Source organism: Nematolebias whitei, chromosome 1, assembly GCF_014905685.2.
Source record: "Nematolebias whitei isolate Nwh7 chromosome 1, NemWhi1, whole genome shotgun sequence".
Lineage (NCBI taxonomy): Eukaryota > Metazoa > Chordata > Actinopteri > Cyprinodontiformes > Rivulidae > Nematolebias > Nematolebias whitei.
In genome coordinates, this window is record NC_056498.1 from 84,692,004 (window position 1) to 84,710,319 (window position 18,316).

Sequence of the window (18,316 nt, forward strand, 5' to 3'; positions counted from 1 at the left end):
TTTAACAGAAATGTAACGAGAGACGTTATTTATCTTTGACCCATCAAAATGAATGCGGTCATTTATTTACAGAATCAAAGTTTAACATCAAACATTTACATTAATTTGGCAAAATATGAAAACAATAACATGGCTAGTTTCACAGGAAGTGGGAACAATACGGAGATTGTTGTCACTTTTCAGCAGAACAGCAGACATCAATCACACGGCGGTGATTGAGAAACTTTGCTTCAGACATTTCTAAAATATCTGTAATGATTTTAGGAGAAAGGAGAGTTTAAGATGGAAAATGGAGATTTATCTTACAGAGAGATGTGTGAGGGAATTTATCTGTGGTACCAGAACAACACGCTCTTTGGAGAATAAGCTTGGCCCACGGTACGCTTGGTCGAATAGAACTTTTACCTGGCAGATGATAATCAGCGTCGGTGTAGAGTTCCCTTCTGACTCTTTCAGCGTCTCCGTGAGGACAGCCAAACCCCTAGGAGTCGTGTGAGGTTATCCAAACAGAAGTTATAATCCCCAAAATCGTCTCTGGATTCTGGATTCCAATGGAAGCATCCTGGACGCCTGCGTTAGCATCCAAGAGCTCTGAACTCTTTAACTCTCTTCAGAGAGTTAAACTCTGGAACTCTTCTCCAGGAAAAACTTTCAAGCTCTGAAAAACTCCCTGTTGAACTGGAAAGTCGCCACATTTAAATGGGTTCGACTTCCGGGTCATTTGAGAGCTTTTTGATTGGTCGATGGACCAGAACAGAGGTGTGGTTTGTGATGTAAGGTGTTATGGAAAGTCAAGGATTGTTTAAAACAGACAGAAAGATTATTGGAGAAAACCAGTCTCAGTGGCGTCTCTTCTACTAGTATCTGCTGTAAAAGTTAAACATGACATTTCTTTTCAGTAAACTTTTTAGTTGACCGAAGCCTGAACTTTGACACACACTTACAAACTTGCTCATTGAAGACAGAAAAATCAAGAAATGCATATTACCCTGATTTCTTCTTTGAATGAGGAATAAAAATCATTACTTACTGTTTATGTAAATAAAAATGAGTAGTTCTATGTCATATAGGCTTCGCCCTTTAAGGCTGTCGCTGATGGGTTTATCCCGTTATGCGCAAGCATCGTACTGAAAAAATTAGTCCACGCCCACCTGCTGTGTGGGCCCCACCCGATCCGTATAAATTACGTTAAGAGCGGGTAATCTGCTCCCAGTTTTTCTTCAGCAAGCATAATAAAACAAGAATAAACTGACCTTTTTCGTCGAGATGTCCAGCTCCAGCACCATCCGTTTGTGTCCCTCGTGCAAGACCGGCTACTTGCTTAGCTTCGACCGGCACGACACCTGCGAGGGATGCCTGGGTCCCCGCCACGTCGCTCGCGCTTCCTCCTGCCGCCTCTGTGACGAGCTTCCACCGGAGGAAAGACAGAGGAGAGCAGCCTTGTTTAAGGCTACCATCGAGGACTGCCTGTCCGTGGCGGGAGACTGTTCGCTGGACGACGCCATGGATTTCTTCGACGCCGGCTCTCGGAGTGAATCGGATGATTCCTCTGGGACCGGTGACGCTAGCAGCAGCCCCGACGCTCGTTCCCTCCTGGGGAGCGCAGTGTTGGAAAGAGGGAGGCCGAGCGGATGCTCGACTCCCCCGGGGTTTCCCACCTCAGCGACCACATCGCTCCCTGCCGTGGGCGCGCTCCTCTCGGAGCTGCCCGCCATTATCCGGGAAGCTGCTAGCGTTAAGGGGCTCTCCGTCCCCTCACCCCCCCCGCTCAGATCGGATGATCTTGCGGGAAGGTTTGGCTCCACGCCGGCTCGCCGTCCTGATCCCATTTGGCCTCGTTTTCCTGCGGTGACAGCGTACTGGAACGAGGCCGCAGCCGGTCCTGGTAGGTTAAGGGCGCCCGTCTCCACTTACGCCCCCATCACCAGAGTGGAGGGGTTCACCGAGCGGGGCTTTCCCTCGGTACCCCCCCTTGAGCCAAGCCTCGCGGAAGCCTTCGGAGCGAAGATGTCCAGGCTGGAGAAGCGTCCCGTCCCTCCGGGGAAACACGACCAGGTGGCGACCGCGCTCTCCAACAGAGCCCACCAGTGTGCTTTTCAGGCGGCCGCGGCTAACAACAACGTGGCGCTGTTAGCATTTAGCATGTCGAAGAGGCTGGAGGCCTCAGGCCTGCCGGAGGAGACAAAGAGCTCCCTGTGTAAATCGGCAGACGCCGTCCTCAACATGTGCGCCGCTTCCACGGTTTGCCTGTCGAGGATTGCTTCATGGATGACGGTAATCCAACGCTCCATCTGGCTCCGTCACTCTCCATTGCTGCCGGAAAAGCTGCACAAGGACCTCATGGAGGGCCCCATCTCATCGGACGCGCTGTTCGGAAGCAGCTTGAAGACCATGCTGGCGAATTCCAAGCAGTCGGAGGAGATGTCGGAAGCGGTACGTCATCTCATCAAGCCGCGCGGCTCATCCCGTCCCCCAGCTCGCTGGAAGGATCGTCGAGAGCAGAGGCAGAAGCACCGACGCTCCACGGCAGCAGCAGCTTCGTCTCGCCCAGCTCCACCACCAGCCCCGCCCGCCAGAGACCACCCCTCCTCAGCCCGGCAGCCTGCACTTCAGCGTTTCCCCAGAGATCGCCTGCAGACGGCGCTCGGGTCAAACAAACCGCAGAGCTCACGAGGGAGAAGGTTTAAGAAATGACGGTCTGCGGGGGATGTGTGTATGAACGAAACAGGAAGTGAAATAAATGATTTTTCAAAAATCAGAATGCCTGTTTTTAGCCAGTCTGTAAGTTCGGATGAGCTCACAGCCGCTACACACACATCCTCCACACAGAGAGAGCCGGTGGCATTAAATAAAGGTTTTTTAAACCCACCGCCGCTCCTTCACATGCCCAGACGCTCACGTGACACCACGGTAAGCGAAATATCTTGTTGTCAAACAGAACCGCACGATCACCACTCAAACGGTGTTAAACGCGCACCCGAGCGAGACAAGCAGCGTCCATCCAAACGGCACTGTGCCGATGATGCACGCACAGCTGCCCGGCGCTCACCGGCTCACATCGGGATAAATGTGGGACCGCAGGCCGGGTCCGGTGGAGGTCCCCGCTCTCAGCAAAAACAACACACGTTTTTCCTGAATAAACGCGAACAGCCGTCATCCATCGCGCCTCTGCGATCAGCAGCTCACGGCGACATAAGCGTGAGACAGCTGAATGAATCCAATGACGGGCCCCGCCCTCAGCGAGAGCGGCGCGCGTCCCTCCAGAGGAAACGTGCGCTCCCGCGAAGTTCACAACCTTCACTTCGACAGCACGGCGTTGATGACGTCACGCCCTCCACCTCTCAACGTTCGCACAGCGACGTTAAACGTGCAGCCTCTGGACGTCACCAGCTGACACACGCCTCGCCTCAGCGCACACCGCCCCGCCCGGACATGAAGGTTGGTCCGCGATCCAGTCACAGTGCACGGGCGCGCGCAGAACAGCCCTTTCGAGAAAGCCTCGCCTTGGGTCACGCGGAAAACATTTCCGCGACGCATGACGGCGGTCGAGGCGGAGGTTTGGATGACATCCGTTCAAAACACGGCACATCATTTAAACGCACGTCCACTCCACGAACGTCACGCAGAGTGGTTAAAAACATGCTCACCGGACAGATGGATGGACAGAGTGTTATGCAAGGGTTACACGCTGCAGTTTGCAACCCGACCCCCTCCGTTCGGAGGAGTTATAGAGACGGTCCTATCATCACCAGACCAAGTCTCAGCCTTAAATGCAGAAGTCCAGGAGCTTCTGATAAAAGGTGTAATCTCAAGAGTTCCCAACGAGGAGGAAAACACAGGGTTTTACTCACGCTACTTCCTGGTCCCCAAAAGGACCGGAGGGATGAGACCGATTCTGGATCTGTCAGCTTTCAACAAAGCGATCATGAACAGACCTTTTCACATGTTGACGAACAGACAGCTGTTGGACAACATCCAGAAAAACGACTGGTTTGTTTCCATCGATCTAAAAGATGCTTATTTTCACATACCAATCATCCCAAAACACAGAAAATTTCTGCGTTTCGCCTTTCAAGGGATGAAGTACCAGTACAACAGGCTGCCTTTCGGGTACTCCCTCGCACCTCGTACATTCTCAAAGTGTGTGGAGACAGCCCTGCATCCACTGCACAGAGCAGGGATGAGAGTTTTGTTTTACCTGGACGACCTGCTGCTCCTGTCTCACTCCAGACAGGAAGCATTGATACAGGCTCAGGTGTTGGCATCACACCTGCTAAATCTGGGCTTCGCCATAAATTGGAAGAAAAGCTCGATTTTCCCGGCCCAGACAATTGTTTATCTGGGAGTGGAATTAAATTCAATTACCATGACGGCTCGCTTATCACAAACAAGAATCGACACTCTAAAAAACCAATTACGCCACGTAAGACCTGGCAAAGTGGTAACAGCTGTCTCCGTCATGAAGCTGTTGGGAATGATGTCATCAGCTCACACAGTGGTCCCGCTGGGTTTGTTACACATGAGGCGCCTCCAGAGGTGGTTTACGCGCCTGCGTGTGGATCCAGTAAAACAAAAGAGACGGATGATCACTGTCCCTCCCTCCGTGAGAGCAGACCTCCGACACTGGGGAAACACCCTGGCTCTGTCAGAGGGAGTCCCCGTCAGCAAACCCTCGACACACGTATCAGTCTTCACGGACGCGTCTCTGTCAGGTTGGGGGGGGACATGCCTATCTCAAGCAGTAGGGGCGCTGTGGCCCCACCGCACATCAGCCCACATCAATGTTTTGGAGTGTCGCACAGTGCTGAATGTGATTCAGCATTTTGCTCCCGTGCTACAGAATCAACACGTGTTGATTCACACAGACAACATGGTGACTGCTGCGTACATAAACCGCCAGGGGGGTGTGCGTTCAGCCCAGATGTTACACATTGCGCGGAAGCTACTGTGTTGGGCTCACCAAAATCTGCTTTCCATCAGAGCGGTTTACATACCCGGCGTTCTGAACAGAGGAGCAGACGTGATGTCCAGGGGCGGTCCACGTCACGCGGACTGGACCCTCCATCCAGACCTGATGTTTCAGACGTGGCAGAAGTTTGGCAAAGCAGCTGTGGACCTGTTTGCGACGCGAGAGAACGCTCAGTGCCAGTTATGGTTTTCCCTGAGCCCTCGAGACGACCCACCGCTGGGGGTGGATGCATTTGCCCACAGCCCGTGGCCCAAAACGCTTCTGTACGCGTTCCCTCCTCCTCCTCTGATTTTACGGTTCCTGAACCGAGTTCAGGAGGAGGGACTGACAGCTCTCCTGGTAGCTCCCGAGCGCGTGAACGCACCATGGTTCCCGGTCCTGCAGCGTCTGTTGTCAGGTCGCCCGTGGAAACTGCCATGGAGGGAAGATGCTCTCCTTCAAGCAGGAGGAGCGATCAGGAGTTACCCGGAAATAGGCCAGCACCTGTGGGTCTGGCCGCTGAGCGGTCCCGCTTAGAGAGGATGGGTCTCCCTCAGGAGGTAGTGCGCACAATTCAAGATTCACGTGCTGCATCTACCACAGCCCTGTACACATCAAAGTGGACGGCTTTTCAGCGCTGGTGTACAGAGAAAGGTCTGGAGGCCACCTCATGTCCATTAGGTGGCGTGCTGTCCTTTCTTCAACAGCTGATGGATAGGAAGTTGGCGTTCAGCACGATTAAAACGTACGCTGCAGCCATCTCTTCCTGCCACGAAGGGTTCGGGGACAGAACAGCTTTTAACCACCCGCTGATGAAGCGGTTTTTAAAAGGTGTACAAAGACATAGACCGGTTTCACGCCCACTCGTTCCACAGTGGGATTTAACGCTGGTCCTGCGAGCCCTGATCAAAGCTCCTTTTGAGCCTCTGGATCAAGTTTCACTTAAATTCCTGTCTCTTAAAACAGCCCTGCTACTGGCTTTAACATCCGCTAAGAGGGTGAGTGATTTATCTGCCCTCTCTGCCGCTCCGTCATGTCTCAGAATCCAGGCTGACGGTAGTTCAGCTGATTTAAGACCAAACCCAGCCTTTATGCCTAAAAGCATCACGAGCTCTTTTAAATCGAGACAGATATCGTTGGTGGGATTCTTCCCTCCCCCCCACAGATCAGAAGAAGAAGCATCTTTTCATCTTCTCTGTCCGGTGCGGGCGTTATCGTGTTACATAGCGCGCACAGCTGCAATGCGTCAAACTCAACATTTGTTTGTGCATTATAGAGATGCATCCGCAGGCCGCCCGTTATCCACCCAGCGCCTGTCACACTGGCTGTGTGAGGCCATTTCTGAAGCCTACAGAGCATCAGATCTAGAGCCTCCTGTCAACCTCAAAGCACACTCAACCAGGGGTATCGCATCTTCGACTGCTCTGCATAATGGTATGTCAATGCAGGACATTTGCACTGCGGCTGCATGGTCATCACCCTGCTCATTTATTCGCTTTTACCTACGTGATGTAACGGCTCGTTCCATGACACATTCTGTCCTTAGTGCTCTAACAGAATGAATATTGTTGTTCTCATGGAACTCTGTTTAAGCTCACATCTGTCTGCATGCATTACAGTGTGAGATGTTGTTATCAGCCACAAGTTGTGTCTGTGATTCGGTTCTATTGTCACTAATCAGTTCATGACTATTGTTACCAATCAGTTCATTTGTTCAATAATCAGTTCATTGATATTATCTGTTTATACTGTTCAATCATGAATCTCGGTTTTTTCGTGCCCCCCCCCCCCCCCTCCTCTTTTCAATATCTTCCCCGTTGAAAGTTTTTCCGGGGCATTCATGCTGTCAGAACGCATAGTTGCACAACATGCGTCTGTGCATGGCACACAATTACGCGATGCGTAATTATGCACATGGGGAACTGAGTGGCAAGACGTTTTTTGGGCAAGCTTCCGCTTCTTACTGGGTTCGAATGGACCCAGTGAGGCGAGGACCACATCCGCTTCGCCCTTAACCCATCAGCGACAGCCTTAAAGGGCGAAGCCTATATGACATAGAACGTTGGTTACGTACTGTAACCCCAGATTCTATGAATATAGGCGTAGCCCTTTAAGCGTCGGGCCTCACTGGCTCCTGAATAGCTGAAGAAAAGAATAAGCTATTTGGGAGCAGATTACCCGCTCTTAACGTAATTTATACGGATCGGGTGGGGCCCACACAGCAGGTGGGCGTGGACTAATTTTTTCAGTACGATGCTTGCGCATAACGGGATAAACCCATCAGCGACAGCCTTAAAGGGCTACGCCTATATTCATAGAATCTGGGGTTACAGTACGTAACCAACGTTCTCTTCAACCTGTAAACATTGTTTGAACTAACACAATTTGATTATTAAAACATTTGTAAAATAGTAATGATCATAGAGAATTGTCATTTCTACTTGATTAATTCAAGAAAGAAAGTCTCAGGATGGGTCAAACTGTATTTCTGGATGCAGATCAATGAAATGACAGTTTCTGTCCATCTGGTCAGTTTTGACATAGGCCTAGTCCACTACACCACTCCCACCTGCGATGAGCACTGGTGAATTTTGTCCATCAGCTTGGTGGTGAACTGGTCTCTGGGAGATGGAGGGGTAATGCATCGGCCAACATACCTTGCTGCTCCCACCCTGAAGACAGCAGACAAGCTGGGTTCTAGAGGAGGGATGGTGGGGAAGCCTTGTTCCATGAACCACTTGACCTTTATGATGGCTGCATAGGAGGCAACTGGAGCTCTCAACTTCAGAGGGTCGGTGGTTGAGCCCAAGAAGAGAGCAGACACAGCCAAAAAACAGGGCTAGACCGGGTCCTGGTGTCCAGTGTGATGAGTGGCAAACCTTTCTGCCAAAAGGATCGACGTGGCTAGTGCCACTGGCTCAGGCACCTCTAGATCGCAGACTCTCGCCGACCTCCCAATTATCTCCAGGAGCCCATGAAGCAAAATGATGGTTGACCCCTGGACAATCGTGTGGGTGTCCGTCAGCAGTAGTACCAACTCAAACCTCCTGCAAGGCAGGAAGGAGCGTAGCTGCTAGCTGTTTTACCTTCAGAGGTGTACATGTCCGCTAGCTCTGAGTCCAGGGAGCTCAAAAATTCCTCCATTGAACAGTCCCCCTTGGTTGAAACTCGTCCTCCACAGAGGAAAGGAGCTCAAACCGGTGCTGCTTTTCCTCGGCCAAAAAAAGTTTGCAGGCTGGGCAGGAAAACAGCAGTTCCATGGCCTGGCGGTCATGTTCAGCTCACAAACAGCTCTCACAGATGATGTACAGGTTCGTCGACAAAATGTAACCTGTCTGGCACTCGGGGCACAGACAAATGACTTTTGCCCTTTTTTTGGAAATCACCTTTCATTCTTCTTTTTTTCTTTCCTTTCGATATTTTCAGCAGTAGTGCGTTGGCTGAAGAAAATGGGGAGATGATCTTCGGTTCAGATGCAATTTATAACGGACCGGGTGGGGCCCACACAGTAGGTAGGCGTGGACTAGAAGTTTTCAGTTTGCATTGTGCTGCGCATGGGGTAAACCCAATAGCGACAGCTTTTAAAGGCATAGCTTACACGAAATATAACCTATGTTAAACCAAAACATTTTTCCAGCTGCATTAAAGTTTTGCTCATTATTTATCTAACCGTACACCACAGTGGAAGCATTTCAAAACCAATTGTGCAAGTCGCTCTCATATGAACTGTTTCCCAGTTGCAATGAAATACAACAAAATCCATTTGAATCTGGGCCTACAGATATTTCAGAAAGTGGCTCACCATTTTGATGTAACCTTCTGCGTCCAGTAAAAGGTTTTCAGGCTTTAGGTCTCTATAAGCAATGCCCATAGTGTGGAGATAATCAAAGGCTTCCAAGACACAACCTGTACAGAACCTGGTTGTTGGCTCATCAAAATAACACCTAGTTTAGAAAGAAAAATGAACAAATGTCTTCATGTATCCTGTGAAAATAGACAAATGAAAACTTTACAATTTTGTGTCTTATCTCTACTTATATATATTAGGGGTGCAAGAAAAAAATATTTATTAAAAAATCTATTTTTTTAGTCCTGGAGATTCTGAATCAATACTAAAAGCCCATAAATCAATTTTAAAATGTGTTTAAGTTTTTTTTTTTTCCGCTCCTACTCCCGAGCTTACTGCATATTGCTTTACGTGTCCGCTCAGCCACAGTAGAATTGGGCCATGTAGGCCACGGTAAAACAAGCTAGTTAGCTAGCTCCCTTTATCTGAATGGAGTCTGCTAGCATGGAGAAGGAGGACCGCGCGATTCAACCCACTTCTTCGTCTTTAAAAATAATTTCAGATCCTACAATGTTCTGGGGGAAGACAGAGCTTAACAAGAGCACGGTTGTTTGCAAGAAGTGTCAAAAAAAAAATTACAGTACAGTATTTTGGAAATACGACAAAATGCACAGAAGATGAAAGCGAAAGCATCAGACCAGCGAACTCTGCAACAAACTTCCAGGCTTCCCCAAAGGCTGCGAAGATTTCCCTCTCCATCTCCTGCTATATCACAAAGGATTTACAATCAGACAGCTAAGTCGAAGGCGAGGGGTTTATTTTTATTTTTAATATGCTGGACCCAACGTACATTATTCCTTCACATAGATTTTTAGTGATAAAGCTGCGCCATAACTCTACCATGAAACAGAATAAAGTGGGAGAAGCTAATGCTACCAGCTGCAGCTCAAAGGTAACTGTTTTTCACATTATACTAAACGTATATAGACAAGTTATACAACAAACTTAATGTAATTTGTCTTTTTAACAGGTTGAAGAGACGAGATGAGACACATCACCTGGAGCCAGTTCTAAATGATACAATTTATGATTTATAAATTACAGTTCAGAACATTTTTTGTGCAGACTTGCACAGGCTTTGAAATTTTGTTAAAGATTTACCAAATATAAATCAATATGGTTAAGACTGTTAAAAGTCTGTATGTTTCATATTAGGTTAAGTTTTGAAAATATAGCAAATTTTAGTGCAATATGGGTAAAAAAACTGTGAAGTCTGTATTTTATTTTGAGTTAAAGGTTAATGCACTATGGTAGGTTGAAATCTACTTTTGTATATATATATTTTGAATTATTTGTCTGTGATGGACTGGAGACCTGTCCAGGTGTCCTTTGCCTCTCGCACAGTGATAGCTGGATATGGGCACCAGTGACCCCCCGTGACTCGAAAAGGAAGAAGTGGGTAAAGATAATGGATGGATAAATGGATGGATGAATGGATTGATTAATTATTTGTTCCTAGATTTTTTTTTTTTTTTTTTTTTAGAAAAATCCAGGCAGCTAAGCTAGCCTAATAGTGGTGATTTAAGTTACAGAATGTTTTGCATGCCTGTATATTTATTTCCCCCTCACTGGCTCTGGAACGAGGCGCATGCTTTCTCTCCCTGTTCTCCCTCCTCTCCCTGTTCTCCTCCTGCTTATTTGCTCTCTGTCTGTGTATCAGAGCAGCTCCTATTCTTACACATCTTCCGAAATGAAAACTATTGTTTTGGATCTGACCAACTGGACTTTCGACGCAAATGACAAAATCTTTTCAACAAAGCGACAGGGTCCTGGAGAACCCTCATCTGCTCGGACGACACGTGCAGCTGGATATATCTCTGGGAAGTGGAATGTGATGTGTCTACCTCTGCTGTCGATCGAGGACGCCAAAATTGCATATAATTGGATTTATGATAACAGGTTTCCTGTTTTTTGAATACTTTGTAGTCTGGTTCCTGGTGTATCAACATAAAAAGAAGACACCCGCAGCTAATTTGGCCCTTGTCAGGCTGCTGCCTATGTGAAGGTTTGGTTCGTGCTTTGAGGACTCAAAATCAGCTGATTTATGAGCTAAACCATAAGATTGAAGTGATTTGAATCGCAAGCCACCTGCGTCTTTGGGACTCGTCAGCATGAAAACAACCTTGAAGAGGCTCGTAAGCACGGACCAGTAGAATGCACCCTAATCTGTCTATTTCGGACCTTGGAAGTAAGATTCAAGGCTGACAAAATATAGTCTGCCTGAATAAATCAACAATTGTGGATTATCTGAATCTGACTCCCCGGCTGGCCTTGAAACAGGCCAACTTATCAATTTATCCTGGGATATGTGTAAACTAAAGAAAAGCCACATCTATTGCAACCCGCCCCCCACCCCCTTATGTGGAGAGACTGACCATCATTTAATCAGGACAATGATCTATCTATTAGTACTTCATGGACCGCCTCGTTGTCAAATGCTTAACATGTTCGTAAATGTGCTTGCTGGCAGAGTTTTTTTTTGATGTCTTAAATCGTGTCCTGGTAGGACAAGGTGTGAAGAGATCTTTTTTGGTAATGCCACTATCCTGTCCTCATGGCTTTGTCCCTTTTTCTATCTAAAATTGTATTCTGAAAAGGATAAGAATAGCAGCAGCTACGTGCACTCCGCCCATCTTTCGGATGACTGTACAGACATTCTCGCTGTATCTCGGTGCAATGATAATGAAGCTTATTCTAATTCTGATTTGTTCCTATTTTTGGTATGAATATAAAATGATGCAAAAAGATTTGATACAGTAAAGAACCTAAAAATATTGTTTTAAATAAATGTTCTATTTATTTACATTGTTGTTTATTCTTTTCATCTTGTCAGTTACATAACTGAAATAAAATATATGATCATTTCAATAGAAAAATTGTTTCTGAATTGAAAATCGTTTTTGAATTGAAAAATTGATTTTGAATCGAATCATGACACCAAAAAATCGGAATTGAATCGATTCGTCAGACACTGAGAGATTTGCACCCCTAATTTTGTTTTAACTGATCCAGTTTTTTCCGACTCTTATTTGATTTGTCTAGTTAACTAACACAAGTAGTTAAGTACTTGCTTTCTCCTTTCAGTCTTTTTTAAACATCCTGAGTGGTGCTTTTTTATCAACATCTTGAGTTGAATGTTTTCATTTGCTGTCATTGAATGAACAAATTAAAAGGACATACACTCACATGTCCCGCAGCACAGTCCACAGCTCTCCACCAAGACAAACTTCCAGAAGCATGTAAACAAACTTGTTGTCACGAAACGTTCGAAACAACCTGAAATACATTCACAGCCATGTGTACCAAATGGTATGGTAAAATCACAAATGGTAATCTGTTTGCACAATTTAGCAAAAAATATATTAATTATTCAATCATAGGCTAAACTATTGTAACTAAAAAAATCTGCCTTGCTGTTTGCTCTTGACTTGCAAGAAGAAAACTTTATATGCCAAGTACACAAACTAACTTTGACAAGCTCCAAAAGCCTTTCATGACACATGACATTAATTTGACTTTTTGTACTAATGAAAAGAAATTGGTGTTGTTTTTGACCAGGATAAGTTGTTTACCACCACCTTAAAAGTGTTATCAGGACAGCCATATTATATCCAAACATTTTTATTTTTAGGCTGGGCTGTTGTATTTCTTTATTGTCAAAATGTTTGAAAAGGGTATCTAAAAATATTTTTGTTCTAGTTTTAGTTATGTGAGGCTGGCAACTTTTCTTTGTGATGGCTGTGGCTCAGTGGTCAAAAGTCATTGTTCTTCAGTGGGAGAGTCGGAGGTTCGATTCCACAATTATCAAGTCACATAGAAAATTTTCTGGGCAAGACACCGAACCCCTCATTCCCTTTGATGTGTGCCCCATCATTGTATGGATGTGGTCAAAACCACTAATTTGACTCTTTTCTGATTACTGTTAGCTTTGTAGAGATGTGTTGTGTGTGGATGAGTAAATGAGGGCACAGATTGTGTTGTAAAAAACTTTGAGTAGCCTGGTTGGCTAGAAAGGTGCTAAATAGGTACAGACAATTCACCATTTACTTTTACTATAGGCTTACTTTTTGCTTCATCCTAAAGTTGATGTTGAGTTTGGATTTCCTTAGTTACTGCTATTAGCTTAGACTACTTGATGACAAACTACATTTTCTTACTCTGTCTTTATTATCTTTTCTTTCCATGTTTGTACAGACAATTATTGCTGACAACTGTTCTATCTTTTTCACCCAATATACAGTAAACTACACGACCCAACACTTCTGTGTTCATCTGTCTCTTCCCTGTCCTCTCAACCCCCAGCATATCTAGGCAAATGGACGCTTACCACAAATTTCAATCTGACTCTGTTAGAAATTTATTTCTGTCATAGAAGAATTACTTATTTCCATGCTTATGGAAAGTGAGGCCTGACCTAAGTTTATTAACTGTTTTTCCAGTTGATAGACTTGGACTTTCCAGCTTTTAAACCACCTACAATAGGCATGTCAAAATCCAAACCACACCAAGGAGCAATGATACTCCTCAATGAGACCACAAGTCTGAGGTTTTGGTTTTTGGACCTGAGCACCTTAGGAATTAATTTTTCAGTCTTTCACCCTCCTTGGATGGCATTAATCTGTCCTCCAGCTCTACTGTTAAAAATCTTGGTGTTATTTTTGATCAGGACATGTCTTTTATCCACCACATTAAAAACGTTACTAGAACCGCCTTCTTCCACCTGCGTAATATCACTAAAATTAGAAACATCTTATCTAAAAATGATGCAGAAAAACTTGTCCATGCATTTGTCACGTCTAGACTGAACTATTGCAATGATTTATTATCTGTGTGTCCAAATACTTCTTTAAAATGTCTTCAGTTGATCCAAAATGCTGCTGCCAGAGTCTTAACTGGAGTTAGTGGGAGAGATCATATTTCTCCAGTTTTAGCTTCTCTCCATTGTCTCCCTGTCAAATCCAGAATAGAATTCAAAATCTTACTTCTAACCTACAAAGCTCTCAACAACAAGGCTCCATCTTATATTAAAGATCTCATTGTTCCATATTTTCCTAACAGAGTGCTTCGCTCTCAGACTGCAGGTTTACTTGTAGTTCCTAGAATTTACAAAAACAGAATGGGAGGCAGATCTTTTAGTTATCAGGCTCCTCTCTTGTGGAACCAACTTCCAATCTCTGTCTGTGAGGCTGACACATTGTCCAGTTTTAAAACTGGGCTTAAAACTTTCCTTTTTCCTAAATCCTATAGTTAGGGTCAGCTTGGGTTCCCTGAGCTGACCCTTAGTTATGCTGCTATAGGCTTAGACAGCTGGAGGACAAACTGACCACAAATTTCACTCTACTACTGTCTTTACTTACTCTGCTCAACCTGTTTTGTATTTGTAATTATTTTTTCTATCCTTAACATGTGTTTTTTTTGTCTTTCAGATACACCTGGACCTACCATTCTGTGTTCGTTTGTCTCTCCTTCCTGTCCTCTCAACCAGCCGGTCAAAGCAGATGGCCACTTGTCCTGAGCCTGGTTCTGCTGGAGGTTTCCTCCTTTTAAAAGGGAGTTTTTTCTTTCCACTGTTGCCACTGTGCTTGCTCAGGATGGGAGACTGCAACAAAGCCAAGATTCAAATTGTCTGCTGGATTCCTTAGATAGAAAACTTTACTAATTGGCTTTTATGTTCGTGAATGTTTCTATAAAGTGCCCTGAGACAACTTTGTTGTAATTTGGTGCTATATAAATAAACTGAATTGAATTGGCACCAAAGTGAATTGCATTTTCTTTTCCATCAAGTTGACAGCTCTGTTCATGCAAGTCATTTACTTGGCTAAGACAACACCAGGGTAAAATATGGGAAGAAGCAAACCAGCAGAGAAAGTTTTGGACAATATCCTGCTGAGAAATGCTGGACACTGCCATTAAGTTGTCACTGCTCTGACTTATTTTTCCTACCTAAGCATTGTTGCAGACAATGTACATCTCTTCATAAAAACAATGTTTCTGGATCATTGTAACTGTCAGGGAATTTTTGGTCAAAGGTTATGGATGTTTATATTACTATGGCTGAGAACATTCTCCCCCTCTGCCCTGAGAACAAGAAGCCCAAAACAAGCAGAAACCATCTCCCAAGACACTTTTTTATCTCTGCCCATGAACCATATGTTTGGGTAAACAGACAGCTCTTTGTAAGGAAACTGCAGATGGCTACAAGGACACCTCCTGAACTCTATGAACTTGGCTGATCTGTGAGGACTATAAAAGCGATCAGATAACACAGCTCATGGCTTTTTTTCTGCCACTGGTTTTAATAATTGACCACTTGCTCTTGTTGAGAGCGGACACATTTCCTCTCCTCTCCCTCCTCCGCTTTGCTTTTGCTCTGTCCTGTTTGTGAAACTGCTTCAGAGCCTCTCTACATATCTTCCAAACCACAACTTTGCTATGGATCAGGTCAGCTGGTCTCTCAATGCAATTAATAAAATTTTCTCAACGAGAAGACAAGCTTCAGGTGAGCTGACTTGCCCTGATGACATGCAGGCAACTGGATATGTCATTGATTCCTGGAGCAATTGGAAGGTGATGTGTCTATCTCTGCTGTCCATCGAGGATGTTGAAGACACATATTCATTCAACCTTTATTTAGACAGGTTAATCCCATTGAGCCACGAGGACTCATTTACAATAGAGATCTGAATTTTAACAAAGAGTGATGACAACAGTGGACAACAACGACAACAAAAGACAATCATATATATATTTGGGTTTATGATAACAGGTTTCTCGCTTTTTGGAATCGTCTGGTTCCTGGTTTGTCAACAAACAAGGAAGTCGTCGGCAGCAAATTTAGTGCTGGTCAGGCTGTCTGACTTATGTAATGGTTTGCTCCGTGCCTCCCGCACCCAGACTTAATTGCTTTGCAAACTGAACGCAAATTGGATGTGATTTGTGAGAATCGCAGGCCATTTGCGGTCCCTAGGATTCACTGGCAGGATGGATCAGATTTTGGGGAATACTCTCAGACATGGACCAGTGGTTTGTCCACTTAATTTGGACATTTGAGATTTGTGAAAGACTCAAGGCACTCAAGACAGACATAAATCAGTAAAGTTATGCCTGTCCCTGAAACAAACGTCATTTATTCAAATTCATGTCCTCGGCTGGCCTTGATAGGCCACCTTATCTCAATTCGCCTGGAGGCCCTGTACATTTGATGCTCTGCCCCCCTCCCCTCCCACCGAGGAAGTCTGCAGACCTATCAGAGGGTTCCGACAGAATAAACATTGTGTCATCATTTCAGGACTCTTGGATTCTCTCTGGCGCTATCCTAGGACGACCTCAGCACTCTCGAGAGTGTTTATGGATCTCACCAAAGGGAACTCATTGATTATATCATTCTCATCAGAACTCCTACAGTGCCTCTGGAGTGTCCTTGGGCATGCTCACTGCTCTTGTCGTCTGCCCTCCCCTGCAGAATGTCTGTGTCACTATGTGCCTGTGTGTGGGGTGTTTTTACGATTTCAGACTATCTTTTCCACATCCAAGGAATGAGAGTCTGTTATGATTTTTTTATTTATTTATTTTTGCCTCCAAATCCTATATGCTGTCACTTTCATTACTTTTTGGCTGTTTAAACAGGTCTCACTTCGAAATGAGTCTTTGAGGCTCAATGTGATTTATCTGTATAAGTAAAGGTTGAATGAATGAATATGTATACATCTGTGTATGTGATATATGTCTATGTATGTGTCACAGTCAGTGGCCCCTGCAGACCCCTCATCGGCCCCTGCCTCACACTCAGTACCTCCTGCCATTGTTTCATCCCCTCATGCCATATTTTCTCTTCCGCTGCTTTGTGAAGGCGATCACCCATCTCCAGCTCAATTCTGCTCCTTCCAAGTCATGCCATGCCACGCCTCCCTTGTTTCTCACAGCAATCAGGTTGATTCCACTCACCTGTTCAGCTCTCATCTAGTTCACCTGCTCTGCACACTTTATAAGCTTCATGCTCACTCTCCACCAGTGCTGAGTCATTAAACCGTCAATGGCCCCTGATATCAAGCCATCCATAGTTTCATGCCACAGCCTTGTTTGCCTTGCCTTGCCTTGTCTTGACCTCACGGCTGTACCATGGTGTCCTCGCCTTGCCTGTCCCTCTTTGGGTTTTTGATTTCACATCAGACCACGGTAAACAACTCTGCTTTCCCTCCGCGATTACGGATTACGACTTGGCTCTGGTTTCTGCTCTCTGTTTCCCCATGTATGACCCCTGCTTCGTTATCTGGACCCTGCTCTTGGACTTGTCCCCTCACGAACCATGTACTGCAGCTGCTCTGCCAGTGACGCCATTGTTTACAGGTGACTCTCTCCCTACAGCCTGTGAGGACCTGTTAACTTTCTGATCCTGACTCCAGCAGCAAAAATAAATAAAAACTGTTCTTTTTGTACTCCTGTATGTCTTGTTAAGAATCCAAAAACCCATTCCTGACAATATGTAACCTCTTCTGAAATCTGAATTTGCGTATTAATACTGGTTAAAATCTCCTGCCATTGAGTGTGGTTCTTTTGGGTAAACGTTATTGAGAGAGTTTTTTTTTTTTTCCAACAGTAGTATATGAGCAGGATGTTGTGCCTTGTCACCCTGCAAAAAAATATTCAATAATAATCTGAAGGCAAGACAATGTTGAGGAGTAGACTTGGCATATGTCACATGAGGTAAACTGACAAATTCAATCAAAGCGGGCTCTACTTCACCACTTTGATGACAAATACAGTAATCAGCTTATCCAAGCAAGATATCAGATAGCAAAGTATTCTTTCAGAGATTTGACTTACCTGAGTAAGTTAAAAGTCTTTTCAAATCACTGGAAAGTCAAGCTCAATAATAGTCTAGTGCTCAAAGGGGTTATAGAGTAGTTGACTAATGTATTTCACATATGGAGATGTTGTATGTTAGGAGCTGTACTCCACTTTCCTCGGAAAATGATGAGGGAATGGGTCAGCATTAATCACCCTTTACATATTTTGTTGTTCTGTTTGTATTTGTAATTATTTCTATCTTAACATGTTTTTTTTTTTGTCTTTCCTCCTATAGAAAATACACCTGGACCGGCCGTTCTCTGTTCGTTTCTCCTTTCTGTCCTTTCTAACCCAGCTTTTCAAAGCAGATGGCCACTTGTCCTGAGCCTGGTTCTGCTGGAGGTTTCCTCCTGTTTAGAGGGAGTTTTTCCACTGTTGCCTTTGTGCTTGCTCAGGATGGGAGACTGTGACGAAGTGAAGATTCAACGCAATCTGCTGCTTCCTTAGATAACTTTACTAAATGGATTTTTGTATGTGAATGTTTTTGTTCAGTGTCCTGAGACATCTGTTGTGACCTGGTATTATATAAATAAACTGAACAGACTTTTCTTTACAGTACAAGACATTTGGAGCTTGTAGGCCACTACTACCCCCTAAATTAAATTATGTCCAGATTTCATTTAGAGATACATTTGTTCAAAAATAGTTCATTCTGTAAACTGCACAACCTGTAA

General features: G+C 45.0%; 1 protein-coding gene across 1 annotated transcript in view; it reads right to left on the reverse strand.

Moving 5' to 3' along the window:
- Positions 1 to 18,316, reverse strand: part of LOC119407520 (cGMP-dependent protein kinase 2) — a 67,051-nt gene that overhangs the window by 25,425 nt on the left and 23,310 nt on the right. The window contains 2 exon segments of the mRNA XM_037674347.1: positions 8,751 to 8,892; positions 11,982 to 12,071. Coding sequence (XP_037530275.1) covers positions 8,751 to 8,892; positions 11,982 to 12,071 — 232 coding nt within the window.